General features: G+C 39.3%; 2 protein-coding genes across 9 annotated transcripts; one reads left to right on the top strand and one right to left on the bottom strand.

Moving 5' to 3' along the window:
* Positions 1-1,055: 1,055 nt before the first annotated feature.
* On the top strand, positions 1,056-4,121 carry LOC105283622 (E3 ubiquitin-protein ligase XIAP). 2 transcript variants are annotated; one of them, XM_011346526.3, is made up of 3 exons: positions 1,056-1,966; positions 2,181-3,038; positions 3,151-4,121. In XM_011346526.3, exons 2-3 carry the CDS (start codon positions 2,223-2,225, stop codon positions 3,523-3,525), a joined length of 1,191 nt encoding a protein of 396 aa, XP_011344828.1. In that variant the 5' UTR covers positions 1,056-1,966; positions 2,181-2,222; the 3' UTR covers positions 3,526-4,121. The 2 variants fall into 2 exon arrangements, with proteins under 2 accessions (XP_011344828.1, XP_011344827.1); XM_011346525.3 differs by having other exon boundaries at positions 1,056-3,038.
* On the bottom strand, positions 3,625-20,262 carry LOC105283623 (peroxidase-like). 7 transcript variants are annotated; one of them, XM_026968793.1, is made up of 14 exons: positions 17,669-18,033; positions 15,037-15,315; positions 12,366-12,509; positions 11,485-11,800; positions 11,151-11,368; positions 7,282-7,458; positions 6,885-7,081; positions 6,520-6,703; positions 6,091-6,436; positions 5,859-6,015; positions 5,589-5,762; positions 5,273-5,471; positions 5,075-5,180; positions 3,625-4,962 (listed from the first exon to the last, which is right to left on the bottom strand). In XM_026968793.1, exons 2-14 carry the CDS (start codon positions 15,116-15,118, stop codon positions 4,875-4,877), a joined length of 2,388 nt encoding a protein of 795 aa, XP_026824594.1. In that variant the 5' UTR covers positions 15,119-15,315; positions 17,669-18,033; the 3' UTR covers positions 3,625-4,874. The 7 variants fall into 7 exon arrangements, with proteins under 7 accessions (XP_026824594.1, XP_011344834.1, XP_011344832.1 ...); XM_011346532.3 differs by lacking the exons at positions 15,037-15,315; positions 17,669-18,033 and adding an exon at positions 20,065-20,262; XM_011346530.3 differs by lacking the exon at positions 15,037-15,315.
* Between the last annotated feature and the right edge of the window lie 1,748 nt (positions 20,263-22,010).

Genomic DNA, 22,010 nt, shown 5'->3' with positions numbered 1-22,010 from the left:
TTTTTCATTGACCATGACATAAATAGAAAGGAATAATATTCTCTTTTTCTTTGACTAGGCATTGCCGATATCTCAAAATTGTTATTATAAATAATAAAAACTAAATTAGGCATTGTATAAATGTAAAATAAAATGAGATAAAATTTAATACAAATAAAGTGTATTAATATTAAGAATTGTTACTTCATGCACGCACGATATGGAAAGAAACGTTGAAAAATTAAATATTTGCATTACTTTTTTATCTTTAAGAATCTATTTATAAAAAAACATCCTCATAATCTTTAAATAATGAAAAAGAAGATGACATTATATAATTATATTAATTATAATTATAAATTTTTTAATGTTTATTTCGTAAAAAATTTCGTAAAAATAATCGAAAATTCTGTAATGAAACTGGATGCACATGACATCTTGCGGATTAGTATAATCGGTTCAGTCTGTCGATAATGTATCCCATGTGAACGTTAAAAAACGTCAAAAGATCCATGGATCCGCACGTTACCGATAGCGATAAAACTTACACTCTTTAGCTAACATAAGTTAAATAAAAAAATATCTCTGCTACAATATTAACTCGTCAAAAGACATGGTTTATAAGTGTGGGAACAATCGCATACTAAAGTCAATCATGTGTACCTAATAATAACGACAAAGAACGCGATAGTTAGTTTTGGAAAATAATTTCTTAGCTTTCAACTTTTATTTTCATTTAAATTATGTTTTTATATATAATAATCATAGCTTGAGCAAAGCGCTGATTGTAAGACGGTATTTTGACTGAATTGTCTAATACAATCTCAAGATCTATCCATTACGAAATCTAAGCACATCTTGCTTCTTTATGACAAAGACGCTTCGCTCCAGCTTATTCTTATAAAACTGTCCCTGGAAAAGGGAGGTAAGGAATTTACTATAGTGCAGCAAGCCTCAACATCGTAACAAGATGCATCGTTGCCCCATAAGTAATTTAGTTTAGAAATTATTGATATTTTAAATATCAAGTTGCAAATAAAATAATGATAATGAGGCACGAGTCATCAGTCTTCATATTTTCATATATATTTATTCATTTATATATCATATATTTTCATTTATATATTCAGCTACATATATCGCTATCTGTACCCCCCAATTTTACTTAATTTTCTTATATGTAACTCAAACAACATATTCTACAATTTAATCGATCATATTTGCTCAGAATATTCCGATAAAATTTTTTAATATGAAGAAGAGAATATAAATTCTTCAAAATGTAAGTACACAAATTATGGAAATATTTATTCCACAATATATCAATCACGTGCACTTTCAATCAAATCTATCTTTTTCAAGAGAACATCTTCAGAAATAAAATCTTTGATGATACAGATTAGCCACAAAACAATCTTTTCTAATCTTAATTTGTCACATAAATCTTTCCTCCAAGCTCTCGTCGATGGTATCTCAAAACATTCAAGATTACATGCATTATAGCAAAACATGCTCTTATTGCATTCTGCATAACATATTGCATTCTGAGAGATCACTGTTTTACAATTTACATAAGATAAATAAAATATTTGAATTTTTAAACTGTGTTTTTATTTCGAAGCATCAGGCAGAGGAACAGAATTGCATAAGATTAACGAGCGAAATAAATAAATCGCTTGGTAGCGCTGCAGGCTTTCCCATTAATGAATCACAAAGAACGTTGTGAAAGTACTCGTAGTCTTGGGGTCTTAGTGGGCCTTACTACCTGCCTTACGTTACTGTCCCTGCAGCAGTCTCGAAGGGCAGACCTGACTTTTATTCACTCATTTTTCGATGTTCATACAATCATACGCGTAATAATGTACAGTATAAATTAACGTAGATGTGGCTCTTTTATGCATTTCATGCATTAACACGTTCAACATACAGTGCTATTTAAAATTCATTCCGGCAACTTTTGTAAATTTACGACATTACGGAGAGAACAGTACGTATTTTGCAAGTGCAACATTTCTTCCACGCTAAGTTACACGTATATTTTGCTACATATTTTTTATGCTTTTTATGCGTATAATATGCATAAAAATAATATAAAAATTAATATAAAAATTAATATAAAAAGTATAATAATACGCATAAAAAGCATAAAAAATAAAAGTTTCGATCCTCGTGTTGAAATTGGTTTCTCTCTATTTTTATAGGCTTTGAAAATTTATTTCCAACTATTATTGTAACTTTATATCATGTACGTGATACGTCAGGACAAGATGATCATCATCTTCGAAATCCTCCCAAGCGTACGACCGCATCTGTTGTTATCATCAAACAATGTCAAGCCAAACGATGTATTTATTGACGAAGTGGATCACAGTATTGATGACAGTCGTACAGTACAAATGGATTATCGATATGAATCTGTCAGGTTCGAAAGTTTCAAGGATTGGCCTGTGCCTTACATTCGGGCCGATAGGCTTGCAGAAGCTGGGTTTTACTATCTCGGGAGAGATAGTGCAGTTAAGTGTTTCGAATGTGAACTGAAAATACTCAATTGGCTAGAAGACCAAGATCCGATAATACAACACAAGTTGTTCTCTGCGACATGCAAATTCGTCAACAACGTTCCTTGCGGGAATGTACCAATAAAAGAAAATTACAACCCTTTTTCGTCATCATCAACGGACCAAGACGTCGGACAGGATGTCTGTGGGATATTAGACGACTCGCACGGAACCTTCACGAGCAATGTGAAAAATGCCAAGTATCCCGAGTACTGTGCTTACCGTGATCGCCTTAACAGTTTTTACTCCTGGCATGATAGACAGTGGCCACACACTAGGGAGCAGCTAGCAGAAGCGGGATTCTTTTACAAGGGAAATGATGATCAAACTCCCTGCTTCCATTGCGGCGTACGATTGCGCAACTGGCGCCCTAATGAGGATCCTTGGCAGAGGCATGCCTTGGTGCAGCCCTGCTGCCATTATTTACTCACGATAAAAGGTCAAAAATTCGCGGAACAGGGTCGTAAGGTGACATGGGATTATTTAGTCTTCAAACCAATTGTGAGTTTTGTTTTCATATTTATGTTATATAGATATTTCTCGAAGATAATCTTATATGACAAAATAAGTAATCTAAGCTAATCTAATCTAAGCTAAATATTTCTATGTTAAGGAAAGTCAGGCTTTGCCGAGCAGGAAACCATTGGCGGCCATAGAAACGCAAAATCAACCTGGACCATCTAGAGCGCATCAAAATCAAAGTTCACAGAGAGATATAGAAAATATATCGAGTAACGTCGCAGCTTTATCGATTATAGAAGAGGAATCGGAGGAAGGCGCGGCTTGTGCGTCTAACACCGGACCTCCCAAACCAGATAAGGAAGACTTGCCGTGCTCATGTTGCTACAGTAATAGGCGAAATATTCTATTTATGACCTGCCATCACGTAGTAGCCTGTGAAACGTGTGCAAATAAGCTGGACATGTGTCCGATATGCCGTGAGAAAATACAGTTCAGGTATAAAATATGTATTCCACGTAGCTTATGAAATTCATGACTCGATTCACTGACTGTTGCTCTGTCGGATCCATCGCGTAACTGGAATTTCGGGCGCGGAATATTAGATGAACAAAGCACTTTTCAATTGTACAATTGATAAAACATTGTTTATTCGTATAAGATTTCGCGTTTATAAATAGCTTGATTCAGCTTCGGATACGTTTGCTTATCTACCTGCAAAAGAATTATAAAAATTATAAGAATTATAAAATTGTATTTACACTTGACATGGACGTCGTTTGTGACTTGAACGTCATAAATCTTGTATTTTTTTAAATCGATCACATTACAATAAATAAATTTTGCAGACATTGTATATACAACAGAGTTTTTAAAATAAAAAATATGAGTTTGATTTTACATGCATGTGGACGTCGCACACACGCTTAAAAATGCTCGCGCAGTACATCGATTTATAGACATGTAAAATCTGACGCCGTTTTTTTTATATCCCTTCTACATTTTGCGTTTAAGATCTGCTATGATACCGATTATGTCTGTCTAATAAATTATATGGTTTCCAGTTAGAGCGTAATTCCGCCCACCTTGCGAATTATATTTTAAAATAAAAAATGTATTCTTTTTTTTGCTTCCATAATTGTAATACTTTGTGTCTTTCCCTTCGTCTACATTTCCGCTTTTATATTCATATGTGTATAATATATTTATTGCTCATTCGCTTACACGATATTGCAATATTACTACCGCTTGAATGAGAATCGTATCTCATTTTAATCTAAATCATCACAAACTGATCAGTCGCTAAGTACGTCCAAGACTCGATACAGATCTTCTACATAAGCATACACGTAACGCGCTCGTACTTTTCTTCACCATTCTCATACGTATGTCTCCAGATTGATTACAGGACTATTTCTACTATAGATACGTTTATATCAGACTATATAGTTATCAGACTGTCGTGAAATGCAGTCCTGCAAGTGAAACCGGTCACCGAGTGATGAAAACTAGCACGATTCTCCTGATGATCGACTCGACCGTTTCGTTCAGGCTTGCAATCCTCAATTCGCTTTTGCGTCGCTCAGTCTGCAGTTCTGGCTGCCGGATATCTTTAATCGACTAGTCACGTGGCTTCACTGTTGGCTTATTTTGTATCTTGTGCCTCGGTCATCGTGGAAGGAAGATCATGACATCGCCGTCGCGACGCCTCGTACGATTCTGATGAGACTGTATCACGTAGTCTCACACAATCGCTCCTCCTAGCGCGTTCGCTTCCGCATTTTCTACGACTTGTAAATTCTCTCCGTCAAGCCCGCACTACGTCCACGGGCGATCGGATGCGATTATAGCATGTGACCAGCCAATTAACCAGCAACTTCAACGATACGCCTTCGCTCTCTCCGCCCAGGCGAATAGATCCACGCTCGGTATCGCCTCGAAGTCTGTGCAATGCCTCAACTCGTTTCTGAAATGTCAAGACACAATTAATACAAGGGCAACGAGTTTTGGGTTTATATACGTTTAAGTGTATATTTTAAGTTGCATTAACGTGTGATAACTGTAAAAAGTTGACTTACCCGGCTTGCGGTTTGAGGAACACGTTCCGCTGCATGTGCGTGATGTTGTCACCGTTGTCGCAGAATATGCGTGCTAGGCTGACGTTGTGCATCTGTAGCAGTTGCTCTGTAACGGTGTGATAATCAATTAGATTTAAATTTCACAACAATACTTAAATATGCGGGGAATATAAGATACGCAGGTAAAATTCAGCTTACCAGGCGTGAGGGGATGCGGTTGCGTCGCGGAATCGTAAAAGAATCTATCAGTGCGGCGAGATCTGGAGAATTGCTCGTAGATGAGGCAACGGAAAGTCGGACCGACCATGCTGTCGTCTGCAGACCTCTCAGCCATGCCACCCACGATAAGATCAACGTCGTTGGGATGGGAATATGTTGTACGCAGTTTTCTCACCATCTGAAAGCCGAGCGGCGATTATATTAATATTATTATATTTATATTAAATTATATACTGATTCGCTTGTCTTAAGAATTTATGAAAGAAATGAAAGAAGATTCGTTTCCTGAGCTTACCTCTGTGGGAATGTAATCTAAGAAATCGTCGAAGCTCTTGGCAGCAGGAAGTCCGCAGTACTTGCGGTAGTAATTGTACCCTGGAAGACCATGATCACGGCCACGCTGGATATCTAAGCTGATGGCATCCAAGCCTAAATCATTGCCGTTACGGGTGTACAATTTGCTTGTCATCTGTAACGCAGAAATGGCGAAGATTACATTTAGTACGAAAAATTCTTTCCATCGGCATTCGTATGAGATCGAGGAAACGTTTATCATTGCACTCACGTCTGGAATGAGACTGATGTCCATTTTCTGACTGGTTTGCGTAGCGAGACCACGGAGAAGTCCGTCGAACACCTCCTCGGACTCAATGACGCGCGGATTGAAGAAGTGCTCCGCCAGCTGGAGCGTTCTGTTCTGCTGACGGGAATTATCTGGCAAGCTGCAATGAGATAATCGTATATATCATTTCTGTTATCTCACTATATCTCAAGATTTACCTTTTCACAATTCTTACCTCAACTTCCCTTGCATCAGTGAATTCAGGAAACGCAGCGCAGCGGTGGCGGCTTCGTTGCTCACCGCCGGTTCATCATCAGAATTATAGTTGCGGCTATAACTGTTGCCTGTAACGGTGAAGCCAGTGGCGTGCATATATCTTCTGCCTAGCAAAATGGGCAACCACTCTTTATAAGTGATATGCTGAATCTCGGCGATCACGATGCGCCTGGCTTCCTGGTACAGGATCTCGTCTGTCCAGTCCGGATTCAAACTGGCAAGCTTGTCGGCGATGCGATTGTGCTCGCGATGCCAGATCGTGTAGATCACAGCCAGTTGGGGTTCGATGTTCACACGATCGTCACCTGGCAAATACATACATATTTATTAGAATGTTATAAAGCGATTTGCAAGAAATGCAAATGATAGAAATGTAATTGATAATTACCGGAATTATAGCAGTTCTCCCCGCATTGAGACGCGAGTTCCGCAGCTGCTCTTGGCAAGTACGCGTGATTGTTCCGCATGTCGACGTGAAGACGTCCGCCTTCGAATGTGCGAAGCTCGCGTGATTTCTTCAAAGTAGACCCATAAATCGTGGAACCATCCAGGAAGTGGCTCACCTGATTCATCTGAAAATTATACATATTATTTAATTATACAAAATTATAAATTATGTGAATTATTGTTAAAAATTTATTATTTAATTAATTATAATAATTATAATAGATATCCTCAAAATTTTATGACTAAATTTTTTTAACTAAAAAAGTGTTGCAATTTAATAATTCCAAATGCGTAATAATCACGTACTTGTTCCACAGGTCCGAAAGTGCACTCCGATCTCAAAACGGGTAATGACCGAACGTAATTCATACATCGAACGTAATGTTCGCCATAAACGGGATCACGATCCGGCACGCTAATGGGAGAACAATCTGGGTGAATGTGACGTGGTGACAGAGTGTCTCCATCCGGTTGGCAGCAAGAAATCGGTTTTCCAGTCGAGACTGCAAACGAAGGTGAGTTTTTAATAATCATAACAAGAGAATAAATTTTAATTTTAGATATGTGTGTGTCTAATTATAAGACTATATACACGCAATCGATTGAGACGTTCGCACAAGCTTTACGCAACAAATGAAGAATCAATCGAGCCACATCGGCTAAATTTAGTCGCTTAAATTTATTTTTATATAAGTCTGCTTACCCATCTTCCGAACTGGGGTGTGGGCCATGTCATGAGCGATGAATTGGCTCCATTCCATCATAGCAAGTGTCCTGCTAGCATCCGACTGATCGTTCGCAGTGGACAAAGCGGCGCTCACGAACCTCGGGCTTGGTAGTGGTTTCTTTGTTTGTCCGACGTGCCTCGGTTCTTGGATGCCTGCTTCCCAAAACGAATATTAGACCTCTGCCGCGTTGACAACTCGCAGTCTCGCAAAATCGGAGTAAATCGGTGCTACTTTTGATACGACGTGTGCTTTGGCCGAACAGCCGCAGGAGCGAGAGTTAATCAAAGTAATCGCAAAGTTGAGTCAAGCCAAAATCAAGTGAAAATCATAATGGAAAATGATACGACAGGAATTCCACGACAAAGATACCGATCAATCTTAAATAGTCGCACGATACAAGAGGTGAACACAATTGTGATTACTCCGACTTTGGCGAGCTCAAACGCGCGCGCGCGCGCGCTCACTCAAAATGATACGTGTGGCAGTGCAGCACGAGAGGAGATAATGATAGTAGCTAAATGATGGCCGCCTAAATATTCTTGTTCTAGCTATAAATAGGCGAGTGTACCGCCGGTTGTGCTAATCTTGAGATCCTAACTGCTCCTGACCTGCCCTGTTCGCGCGAATAAATTTATCGGGGAACGATCAGAGAGGTGCAATCTCGTCCACATCATGAACTCGCGTATTCCGTGAATCGTGGAACGAATCGCGAAAAATATCATTGTTTATTGTTTAATGCTAACGCTTTAATTAACGTTTAATGTTAATCACTAACGCGTTTGTGAAGAAAAGGCGCTCATCACGTTCCTGGCGAGCTGATCGATCCCCGAGGAATCCCTAGATCTCGTGCTGCAAAGCGAGAGTACGATTAAATACTTCGACTACATCGACTTCAACGTTCTGATGCGTTGTCGAACGACGAGCCGTTTGCTGCTTGTTAAGCGTGGCAGAGAGAGACGTAAGCACCGTATAGACTGTATGCACCTCGTAATAACGGCTGCGGATATAACCGACGCCCCGGCATCGTAGTTACGGCCACTCGGATCGAGAACGCTCGCAGAAACGTCCCGTGAAACTTAATCTACACGATGATCGATCAAGGCGTACGAACGAGTGAACCGAGTTGGGAGAAGGTTCTAAATGCGATCAGCAACTCCGAATGTATCGAGGATGCATGTCGCGAATGTGGTAAAGCCGTTGGATCTCTACACGCTTCGATGAGAGAGCTTTGTTATGTCGACAAAAAGTCTAAGCGTTCGTGTAGAGAAAAGTTCTGTTTAGTCGGAAACAAGGCTCTGGATTGTTACTACTTTGCTCGCTGACATGTATCGCAATACATCGTGTTGCACAATGCGCGTTAAAAAGCTAAGTGCAAGTAAGACAAACGTGGGTGAATGCAGATCAGCGCACTCCCAAGTCGAGTTCCCTCGCTCGGGTGCCTTCGCGAAAGCCGCGTAATTGCATTGCCGCAGAAATTGAACAGAAAAGAGAACTCGAGAACTAGTGTTACATATAATAAATATGATACATTATTAGGTATATCCGAATTAGTTTACATACACATTCTACTGCTGGATAGAATCTCCCGACCGGGGCACCCTATTGTAGGCAGTATTATTCACTGCTACACTCAGGCATTTTATGCTCTATGTGCCTTATCGCACAACAACTGTAATGCAAATCACAGAATATAATTTGTTAAGCCAATCGACGAACGTTTATCCATTAGCGCCCAAGGATCAGTGTATGCGTGTAGGTCTTCTGCATGTATATATGTACATGTATGTATGCACGTATGTTATGTGGGTGTATATTTCGCACACAGGCGTACACACACGCACACACATGTGTTAATGTGTCTTACGGAGGTTGTTGAGTGAGGCAGGTGGGTTAGTAGGTCGAGGATGATGGTTCGTGATGGCACTGGACACTCAAGACGCAGTTCCGGTTAGATTTAAGAAAGCGAAGACAGGAACCGGCGATTTTCGACTATCAAAGCTATCAGGCTTAAAAAATGAGAAAATAAAAGTGCAATCTGTTCGCAAAATTATCTATCTTCCACGCAACGCGAATTTCAATATCCTTCTGATATCATCACGTTGTCTCTGCACAATTTGGGACTCACCGCGCAATGTTACAACAAAATTAGCTTGGTTATCTGCTTCCTATGAGCGCAATGACTGAAACAGACTTCACATGTAACTAAGTTTCTACAGATTACATTCTCGCAAAACGTCGAATTCGTTGGCGTGTTCTTTGTATTCTCGATTAATTATGTTTTCGTTTCGGGAAAGTTTTCGAAAGCACGAATTCGACATTTTATCCTGATTTTAGTGCTACACTAAGAGGCGGAACAGAGATAAGTAATGGTGAGTCTCCTAAAATTAGCAACGATCGATCTTTGATTCTAGAATATAAATTAATTACAATTTAATAGCATTTTGTTACAATTTAACATAGCATTTACTTTTTCTTGGCTATTTGTCTTTAATATAAAATTTTTAGTTTAGTAGCATATTCTAGAATTAAAGTCTGTAAATTCTAGGTGTCCTAAGATGCGTATTAAATGAATAAATGTCGAGAAGCGCGCACAACGCAGAAATTAATCTGATACACCAACCATGAATGATGTTGACGTAACGCGGGGAATGCTAAAACTGCTACGTGTTATCCGGCGATTTTTTGATCCGGGTAATAAGAAGCTAAAGAGACCTGCAATTCTGCAGAAAAAGGAAACATTAATACCGGAATCTTCCTCATCTGGCTAAGAAGGCTCGAGATTCAAAGCAAACCATGCATCTGTTTTTATGCACGTTATCGTAATCGCAGTATGACACATGTGCTATCGTTTCGCGGTGACTGTGCGAGAAGATAATGTGCAGTTGTTGTTGCCGTTGTTGTCAGTCACTATCGTTATTTCTGATTGTCGTTCCCGAACAAACGTGCGTTCGAGTGTGACTAAACCACATGAATGTTTATCAACACGTACGTTTCCATGATGACGCATTCCCATCGCTACGTCTTCTCGAAACGCACACGTGACGTGACATTTAACAAATATTTAATTGCAAACGATAACAATGATAATTTACAATTGCATATGTGATGGATGGCGCGCGTGACGTGCCATAAAACATAAAATAACACTTACCTAACACCGATTATTATCGCGACATTCGCGGTAAATCTTATTAGCGCGCGCGATATAAAGATTAGAGCCGCGTTAACTTTTGATCTCTCGTAATTGTCGCAATCTTACAATCCAGTACAATTTTCTGCATTATAACATTCTGCCGTTGCCGTTCCCTAACGTATCTATCTCGAAGAACTCGCGTGTGCCGCGAGTTCACTTTACCCGAAAAATCTCGCTTCGTTAGCAAACCGATCCTATTCACGAGAAGAACCGCAATGCGGAGAAAAAGATGGGGCATTGAATGGTAATTGTGGAGAGGAAAGGAAAGCGCTAAAAACGTTCAGAGGCTGCAAATAATTGTACGATTATTATTCCACACAAGAATGAACGACAAAGGCTTTAACGACAAAGCGCGCGTTCCACACGTTTCTCGCTTTACTAACGGAACTTGTTCCCGTGCAAAATCTCGGAAAAGGGGTTGGTTTTGCGCGCGGGAGCTGCTTACGGTCCGCGACGGGGTCGAAAGTACGGCGCGATTAGCAATTATTTCTCCCTATGGCTAATGATATGGTCGATATACATGTATGCAATTCAAGCCTGGACGAGAGTGATGAGAACGATGCCATATCGCGAGCTAATGTCGTTGATAAATGCCAAGGAGGTAGGCTAGAGAAAATGGGAGCGCGGGTCACGATAGGAGACAACTCTTACCGTCGAAGTATTGGGAGAAGAGGACTCTGGTATACGCGGTCATCGCGCTGCCCCAGCTCGGATTGTCGATGTTATTGCAAGTGCCATCGATGCTGCGATACTTGGACATTTCGTCGCACTCTACGTTGTGCACCGCGGCACAGGATTGACCGAGCGGGGTGCCCTGCAGGCCCAACGTCGATATGTAACGGGCGCAATCATTCTTATCTAACCCGAATCTGCAACAAAGTAAAATAAAATAAAATATTGTAAAGAAACAAAGGAAAGACATTGTTCTGAACATTAATAAGATTAATTAATTTTTGCTAATTAATTACTGGATTGTTAAACGTACCTTCGGCAATTTTGATGAACGAGATATGACGATGCCTTTACTGCTACGATGGCATCGATACTCCTGTCAAACGCATCCGCGGAAGGATACGAATCCCAGTATTGCTTTTGGGCTGGACTCTGCGCTTCCAGTTCGATGCCGGCGTTTGCAATGTTCCTCTCAAGAGTACTCATGCGATCGACCAGTGTCTGCGCGAACGTGATTGAATTGTTCAAAGTCGCCTCGTCGATTCTAGGGAACCTCCGATTTTGAAAACGACCCGTGTCCACGATGGCCTCGGAGCCGTAATTAGAGGCTGGCAATCCTGCAAGCACTTCTTTAAAATATCGTGGGACAATAAGATAACTGTAATAATTAGTGTGTGGTGTAATAAAACAAGAATAACATGATATATCTATAAAAAAATAAAATTATGTAACTGCACAAGCACTATTTTCTAAATAAAGCTTTCAACTCAATTTAGGTCTTTATTTCAAAGCAAGTAGACAAATCGAGAATGTTACATTTGGACCGCATCCAATCACTGCTAGAACGTCCGAGTTCGATGATAGACAATCGGCGAAGTAACATTAAAATTAAAAAACTAAATTAAAATTTAAAAAACCCAATTAAATGTTCGGAAATGTGCGATTTTACAAGGTGAACAATATTACATTTACGCATTTAAACCGAGATCGCAGAAAAACGCAGCTACGCGGTTTCGTAAGCGGCTCCATTAAATTTAATTATAGCTAATTTCAACCCAGATTTTTACCGAGGTGTGTTTATGGAAGTATTTGCGGAACTAAATTGTCAGTGAAATTGATCTCTCGACCTTCTTGTGTTTTGCGGTATTTGATCCACATTTCGCTCCATAAATCGGATCAGGATGAGACACTTACCGGTGTAACTGGCAAGGTAATTCTGCAGGGAAGAAGGCAGCTTGTTCGCGTCGATCGAATGGGAATGTCCCAGAAGTCCCATCGTCTGCAGGGACACCCAGAGGATCGCCAAAGTTGCGACGGAACCCGCCATGACACTGCCGGCTGCACAAAACGAAATGACTGACTAATAAGATTGCCGAGACGTGCTCTTCTGCATCCCCGACACATGTGACTCACACACTAGCTACGTTAAACTTGTATACGCGCGGAGCAAAGAGAGCGGGGTGGCCGCGAATGAAAATGTTATATTAATATTGCGCAGCTCGCCCGAAAGGATGTCATCGCGCTTGGCTCGCGTCCCGTTAACGAATACTGCTTTTATGTACAGATACATGTACAGAATTGGTCACTAATAAATATTAAATTAATAAAAATCTTCCCCTTCTGCCTGAATGAAGGATTTCTTATCGTAGGGCAATGTACTCATGTTTTTATCGCACGTTTATTGTTTACTCTGCTTGATAATTACACCTTGATCTTTATCTTGGATTGGCATTGAACGTGATTTTGATATCTCTTCAAAAAATTACGAGTAAAGAATTGATCAAACAATGTAATTGTCACTAGAGAAAAATGTCATCAGTACAATTTAACATATATTACAATAATAAATTTTTATTTTTCTGATTGGACTATTAATTGTGCATGAAAATGTGTGATGTAATAATGTGGCTGCGTCTAGGAAATCTAGATATTTATTTACACTCATGCGAATATTTAGAACAGATATCTATTTTCTTGTTTGCAGTAAGGTGAAAATACACTTTATATAATTCAGTTTGCTAAATTGAAGTGCCAAATGCTCGAAGTGTGAAGTTCTTGCCAAGGTTATTATCAAGGCAATAAAATGATGTCAGTAAATTGTAATAAATTGACCGCTTCGATTTAACATATTATTGTATAATATATAATTCGATATGCATAGTGCAAGATAGAATTATGCATTATATCGTTAAATTATGATTGATATAATATGGAAGTAAATGAGTAGTTTGATCTCGGTGAACTTTCGAAGAGTATGCATTTGCATCTCAATAATATCAAGGATGAGACTTCCAGGCATAATGCAATCGTTTTAAAAGTAATATGTAAATTGAGGCGTTATCAAAGGTTCAAAATACTAAAAATGAAAAGGGCTTTGAGATTTCTCAAAATTGTACAATTCTCTTTAAGATAATTATAATTTCATATAAACCTGATTTGAGTTTTTTATAAAATAATCATATTCATAAAATAATTGAGAAATTATAATAATAGTAATTTTCGTGTGGAAAATATTTATGAAGATTTTAATGGTTCATAAAAATATATCATATATAATTTATAAAAAATTTTAAAAATAGATATACTTCATGTAGGATGAATGCCAAGTTTAGGGTCAACCGTATTATCGAGAAACATGTCATTCACATTCATACATCGCGAGAGCCACATAAATGCAAGTCGCGCACGCATACTTTTTTACGTTTATTCACGACCTTCGCGTTTATTCTTGCAGCTATTTATAGCCCGCGTTTTAGCGAGACTATCAACAAAATGGTCTATACGTCTGTGTGCAGTTCCTACTCGTATCTCGTTAATGTGGTAAATACGCGCTCTACGTAGCTGTTCACGTGAGATCCTCGTGGTCAGCCTAACTCTATTCGTTATCACGCAGACTCCTACTAATGACAGAGTACAGCGAATGTTTTGACGGCGACAGGATAATAAAAATCTCAAACTTCCGTCTCTCCGAGATATCGAATTAACTAGAAATCAAATGGAATGGGAACTGGTTGTTGACTGCTTGACCGGATACGTCAAGCTGGATTCGCTGTGATGTTCCGTGATTCATTGAGCGTGATGAAATGGATTTGAATCTTGAGATATCTTGAATCTTGAATCTTTGATACAATAGCACTCTAGAAACGGTGCAACATGACGAAAAAAATAATCTAGGCGCCACACAGATGATGGTTGGCACGGAAGCTGGCCGGTTAAGCGATTATCTAAACGATATTTCTCGCTCAAAATATGCAATATCAATTTGTAGCAAGTACTCAATGAAAGTGTAGTATTACATTATATTTAAATCCAAAATTGCACGATTTTAATGAATAATATAGCTCATACTCTTCAGAGTTGTGCGTGATCAAGCGATTTAATTAGATCTCTAGTGTCAAGCTTCTATACAGTAACAAGTTGCACCAAGAGAGAAATATCTTTATTAATGATAGTATTGACATGCGACGCATATGCAAATTACAACTAAACCGGCGCGTAATATTCTCTTCTCTACACGCGTGCTCCATCACAAGCAACAGATCAGTGTGATTGAGAATGCAGACGCGCATTTGCGTGACACGTGAACAGTGTGAATCGCGACATGACGGCGTCGCTAATATTAGCATATTCTCGTAAATAGGTTTAGCTTGCAGCAAGAAACGAGCGACGTGAAAATCTTTCTGCGGTTTTTCCTGACGCGTTTGATGTGCATATGATCGACTAGGAACCCTAAGAGTACATAAAATTGACGTTAATGATGAATTTCATCTGAGTTCTCACTGAAAAGACATTCGGATGCATCCTATCATGCACGTTCCCAAACGGTAGCTCAAACATTTCAAGCACGCTTGACAATTTCGTTTACCGGACACATGATCCATGGGCTTCTCCAATCCGTGCATCGCGTAGATCCAACGATTGTTGTCGGCCGGTGCAACGAGAAACATTTTCTAGCAATGCAGTAATCGTTCGTTTCAGTCACTACGGACTGCGTTCGCCAGCACGATTCACACTCGTCCCTTAGGGAGTTCCGTTTCCTCTATCAGGGCAATGTGCACGATCCCGAGGAGGTAAACGTGAAACTCGCAGGTATCTTGCAACGATGTCTCGTACCGTAACACCGTCCCCGGGTTCGTTAACACACCTGTGTCAGGTGTACGCGAAAAGGTGGACGCGTGGCGACGCGCACTTCGTCAGTAGTGATGTACAATGACGAAGTTCCGTGCCGCGAATACAAGGATTCCCCTCTCTATCATCTACCTTCTCTGTCTTTCTCGCCAGGCCTTCTCCACTCGTCCATTCATTTACTCATACAAGTACTCTCTGTCTCCCTCCTTCCTTCATCTCAGGAACGACGTGGGCGTCCACGAGACTGGAGCATCAATCGATAGCAAGCTTATAGCACAGCTGATAGTCGGGATACCTGGGTACTCGAGTATGTGCTCGTTTCTTCAGAACTTTGACAGTATTTGGATACTAAAAATATCCCCATTACTAAAATTATTCAAGTATTAGATCTAATAGTCAAAAATTTAGGTAATTTGATTCAGATACAAGGTCTTAATTACTTGAGTAATTAAGCTCGGATATTTAAGTAGCTCCACTACACGAGTTTAACAGCCGATCCAAATTATCAGTTCTGATGGTGATTCATGGATTAATCATCAGGTTTATCGTGACAGAATTCGTCATATTGGTTTCTAATACGTTCGAGCTACGTTACTGAGTACTGCGATAGACTTCGTATCACCTATCTCTCTCTCTCCTTTGTGCTTTCATGTACACTTCATACTCGATACCTCATACACTCAAAGCCTCTCTGGTGTCTCGCTTCATTCATGTTTCTCTCCATTCGTGCTATCTCTTTCGATCACGTGCACACCCTACGCACACCAGTCCCTCAAAAGTTGTCTAGCTCACTCTTGCTCGCGCTCTTCCCGTTCGTCTCGCTTCGCACGCCGACTCGCACGCGTTCCCATTCGCTCGTTATTTCCCCACCACGAACGCGTCACCTTATTTAACATGGATAAAAAGTTGTATCACTCGGTGAGCACGTGCTCGTCCACCTCCATCCCTCCACCACGCCCCGTAGTTGCCGGCGTTCGGAGCATCGACCAATTTTTTTCTCTCGATAACGCTTAAAATCCGCCAATTAATGTTTTTGTCAATGCCGAACGTGAGATACGCAAATAGTGGAAGAACTCGTAAAAATTACTTAAACATTTAATCCCAATGCTTCTCGCATGTACCCCTTCGCGCGTCAAACTAACACATTTGCACGTGACTAAACAATTTTCACGATAAAATACTTTATTATCTCCAACAAACAGAACGTCGCTTTAGATAAGATTTATAAATGCACTTTCCAGGTATATGTAATGGCAATTCCATATAGATAATCTGTCTGCTCTTGTTGGAGGTGGTGAAGTATTTCACCCTTTGAACTTTCACAAAGAGTGAAATTTGGAAAGGCTCTTTTAGAGTCGCTGTCTACCTTAGATCTTCCTACGGAACGATATTCCTGTTACTTTCGTGCAGTCCTCTACGAATCTGCCAGTACTTTTCCACTGCTTTCGCCGTAGGAATATACAGGGTGTACCAGAAAAAGCGTGCGCGCATGATACGTCTGATTAGCCTTCACATTCTTTATCTAATCTTGAAGAAGACTTTTCTCGACACAAGTGAAACGAGTAACACGTGTATGCGTTACTCTCGATGTTGACAAATAAATTTTAAAAATAGTTACGGCATCCTTAAGAGGATTAATAGGTTCAATGACGCCTCTAAATTTGGCATCAGGAAGAGATGCTTCGCTCATGCATAATATTCAGCATGATTGGCGCAATCAGGCTTTGATTAAGTCGCACATGTACTTTATTAAGTTACCCGTCGAATGATTTGTGCGCAAAATGGTACCGCGCCTCCAACTTGCCACCTACGTTGATGCGCAGGCAGACACTATACAAAGAGATAAAGGCTTAATCGAAACGTATTCTTGCCAATGACGGATAGCATGAGTGACAGTACACGTAATAAACTTCTGGCACTTATTCGATTAAGCGAGACCTCGGTGATAAAATTATTTAGGGTCAACCAGAGGGTGGTTTATAAAAAGCCAATTGTTCGATACCGTTATAGAAGAATATAACAAGCAAGCAGCAGCATTTTTATCTTTAAAGAGTAATGATAAATCAAGATAAGAAATTTTCCGTTCGAGTGATTTTTAGTTATTTCTAGTAGGTTTTAGTCATCAACCAGTCATAGGTTGATGACTGACATCAGCGTCCTATGTTGATTTTTCAAAATTACACGATAATTTACCTCTCGGAAGAACCATTTGGTTTCGGTTAACGGTAATCCAGGTTGGTACAATGATTCCTACTGCAAGTTAGCTAATCGATGGGAGGCTCCCGTGACAGCGCACGCGGAACTTTCTCGTTGCTCTCGTGCACTCGCGACGATGCGACGTCGCCTCAACGTCGCGAGCGTGGCCTTACCTAAGTAAGACTTCTTGCAGCGTTCTACTCCCAGATAATTGTTCAGACAGTTGAACACCTCAACGCCCATCTTTTTCCACCCTCGGATAAACGTCGAGCGGGCTGCGGGGGAGCCCTGCTTGCTCGCAGAAGTTAAAACCGGCGGCGATGACGATGGTTTCCCTCGTCGCCGGCACGCTTTGTTACTGGCGCGCGCGCACTGATGCTACGTGTATATGTGTCGAAGATTCACCCTGAATCGATATACCAGATATCTCGACGACTTTCCCCCTCCGCGCCTTTCGCAGCTCCTGCGATCTGAAGCTGCGAAACGTGCAATTTCGGCCGAGTACACCGTCGAGTATTTCCTCCGCGTGACAAATTAATGTAAACGGACTGTCGGGAGCAGTTGATCCTGCTGCATCGACCACCCGATTTCGACTCTCCTACCCCGCTTGCTTGACCGAGCGGTTTTCTTACCCCTTCTGTAACGCATGCGCCTCTCGAGTTGCAGAAGTCGGTGCGCTTAAGTGCGCAATACGATTGCTACCTCCATTCGACTGCATCTGGGATCCATTCAATCTGTCATCTGGTGATGACAAGATGTGCGAATTGGATTGATTATTAAATCTTATAATCGGATTGCCTGGTGACTGCGAGTGAGCATTCGCTGATATAACATAACGTAATTTGCATTTGGGACTGCATTTGGAAAAATGTAATTAATTTTCTTATATAATGGAAAGATAATTACGAAACTGTAAGGTCCTTATGCAAAATATGTGTGCGAGATATATTCCATGGTTGTTTATATTAATTTTGATAACTTTTAATAATCTAAAATTAATTTATTCTGTTTTAATGAAAATATCAAAATATTAATGACTTTTGAATCATAAACAATTATAAAATTAAAATATTTTTCAAGAATAAAACTTATAAGATGCAATTATTCATATTTCTCTTAAACCGAAAAGAACTTTCTTCAAATGTGAAAGTTTAATGCGACAGACTTTTTAGATCTTTTTAAATAAAATGATTATAACGATACAAAGTGGTATTAAGTATTTTTGTGAAATAAATCAGACTTTTCAAGTCATTGTTGTGTTAAAAACAATGTTTAGAATGAGGATGAAGCGATTTCAAAGGTAGATCAGCCTGAGCGGATTAACCGGCGTACTGACAAGAAGCGGTAAAGACTCAGGCCGGTTATACGAGCACGTGATGCAAGCGTGATGGTTAACCATTTCGTACGATGTTCCTATGGGTTGCCCCGTCTCTTCCTTCATCACTCTCGTCGTCTTGCTCACTCGAAGAAATCGGTTGCACCAACTATGCAATTCTGCTCTCTTCCTCCTTTATTCGCGTTCTCTTATACATTCGCAGGTGGGAATTCTTTCATTGGATTTTTACACTCAGGATATACCAATAAAATTATAAATCAATACTGATTAATATCTCAATTTTTATAATTTTTTAATTAATAATAAAGAAATGTTTATGTAAAAACATGTGATTATGTTTCTATGCACATAAACCCTTTATGTACTTAAACAATTTAACATTTTATTAAATCTTAATTTCTTTATTTAAAAAGTATAGCTGAATAGTATGTTAAATAGTATGTTTAACAATAATTAATTTTAGCAACTATAACGTGTAACAAATACATACAGAGTCATCTGCTAGGTACAAGCATGAACTCTCCTTGCATTCAACAGTTATCAGATAATGATAAACTGGAATGCATCTTGAATTCTGCATATTACCCACCGCATAATAATGTATGATAATAAGATTAAAATCGAATTTCATATTTTAAAAAACACCAAAATTATAAAATTTAATATAAACTTTCAATCATGAGAACAAATTTGAATGCAATATGATTATAAAGACAAATTTTGTATACAAAATTCTTTACCTCTGACAAAACATATCTTGTCAGGTAAAAAATAGTAAAAAATTATTTCTGACTTGGCTCGTTTAAGAACTTTGTTTATGCGCATACATTATTGATATTAGTTATAAATATATACGGATTTTGGTGCAATCTCTGGCACAAAGAGAAAAACCGGTTTTACCGTATATTAATACACAGTATCACGATATTCACTGAATTCTACTATCCATACATTATTACTTCTGTCGCAGACTCTGTTTACCATGTATTTTCAGAACTATATCAAATATTCTCGCAGATTGCTGCATATACAGCTTCGCTGGATACAAAGCCAGAATGTAATCACTCAATTCATTGTTACGTTACCTGACATCATTAACATATGCAGGATGATCATCGTGAAGATTGCTACCCCTATTCGCACGCGATTTCGACCACTGAGCTCCTCAGAACACGTATTGCAAGGTTTTGAAACGCTTTCCCGATTAATATAGTAGCGAGCAAGAATACTCACGAGTGATGACTCTTTGGCTGATATTTTCACAAGGCGATACCAATATTGTTGACGAGGCAGACTGGTCAGTTCGTCGGGCAATACGGTCACTTTATATCAGACAACTGCCAACAATATCCAAGCTCTCTGGCAACGTCGCTTCTTTACTTTCTTCCCCTTTTCACTCCGGCTATTATCTCGAGCAGATATTCTAGAATAACGCGCGTGGAGTTAGCTCCTCGAACGGGGTCGTTCCGGGTCGAGCTTCACCCCGATCGGGAAGTTTATCGCGGCTTATGACGTTGGTCAAGAGACTTATATAGGGTCTCGAGAAATCGTGGGGCAATCACGATGACGCTACGACGAATTGGAGGAAAAGATGCACAGGGAGAGGGAGAAACGATTCGTCGAAGCAACTGTGCAAATAAATGGTCTGATCATGGATGCGGATTGTGGATGCATAATTGAACCAACTAGCCGTAACCACATTTCTTTCCGTGGAAAACGAGCTGACTCGGTTCGAAATTAACGAATGGCTCTTGTTAATTTCCAATTAAAAATATTAAATATTTTTGAATTATAAATAATTGTAGAATTCAAAACTTTTTCAAGAATAAAGCTTGTAAAACGCGATTATTCATTTTTCTCTTAAACCGAAAAGAATTTTCTTCAAATTTTAGTAGAAGTTTAATGCAACAGACTTTTTAGACAAAATAATTATAACGAGACAAAAATGACACCCAACATTTTTGTGAAGTAAATAAGTGAATAAGACAAGCAACAGTTCCGCGAAGCGTGAATTATAAATATACTAGAGAAAAGAGTATCTTTTGTTTGATATGACATTTAAACAATCAAAGTATATAATAAGTCTATGTCTGTGATTGTTATTGACGCTATAAAATAGATACAAGCCGCTCCCAATATCCGTTGATCGAAATAACATCGATCATTATTAGATAGAGCTATCTTGAGAAAAGTTTATACTTTATTTTTACTTATATATTTATTCTGCGGTATCTCAATATCAGAAGAAGCAATCGACGTCGGTTTATAGAAGCTATAAATCTACAGCAGCTTGCTTAATAGCGTTACGCGATGGGAATTGGGCCAATCGAGGAAAATACAGTTGCGGAACATCCTGCTTACCTTGATGGAAAACGCGTAATCGTAAAATCCCAGGTTCGACCGATACTTCCTATTTTACAGAGCAACCGTGTGTCAGCCAAGAAAGTATCGCTCATCTATATATACCAAGAAGTTTTCTCGCGATAATGCGAGTACAATTATTCGAGATGATCTATATTGAAAAACGTGTCATACGATACGTGTCGTACGATGCGCGTACGACTGCGTGACCAATCAACCAATGACACATATCAACGATGGGGCTAACGATCCTATTGACACACGATCTTAGTACTGTTTTTATTTGTGGTACAAAGTCCCTTTATACGGGAAAATACGCACTCTTTCGTCATATTTAGCGTAGAATAAAGCGGATGGTACCAGTAAAAACTGCTGTTCGTTTTTTAATTTCTAACTTTACTCTGCAACCGACAACTTTTAATACGTCTATTATAAAATTTGATATATTTCTTGAAAAGATGAGTCATTCTTGAGACTGTGTTTTATAGATGCATATTTTATATTCATCGTTCTCAGAGGAGACACGCAGGAGACATTATCTGATTACTTTATCATAATTTACGCGTGTCGTTCGAAATATCGTATTTCTACTCTTATATGCAATCGGATACAATTTTCTGTAGAGATTTAGATATAAAATTACCACCGTATAATTCACCGACAATGGGAAAGCAAACTAAACTTTATCAAAGTGTGAAGCTTATTATACTTGATCACTTCGCGCAGCGTTTATTTTAATAAACGCTATCATATGAATTGGTTAAAAAACTCGTTTGAGTTACGATAAAACGTTTCCAGTTGATAACAATTTCCACAAA

The sequence above is a fragment of the Ooceraea biroi genome, chromosome 4, assembly GCF_003672135.1.
Source record: "Ooceraea biroi isolate clonal line C1 chromosome 4, Obir_v5.4, whole genome shotgun sequence".
In the NCBI taxonomy this organism is placed as follows: domain Eukaryota; kingdom Metazoa; phylum Arthropoda; class Insecta; order Hymenoptera; family Formicidae; genus Ooceraea; species Ooceraea biroi.
Note: the sequence above shows the minus strand (reverse complement) of the source record. Positions and strands in the feature narration are given on the sequence as shown.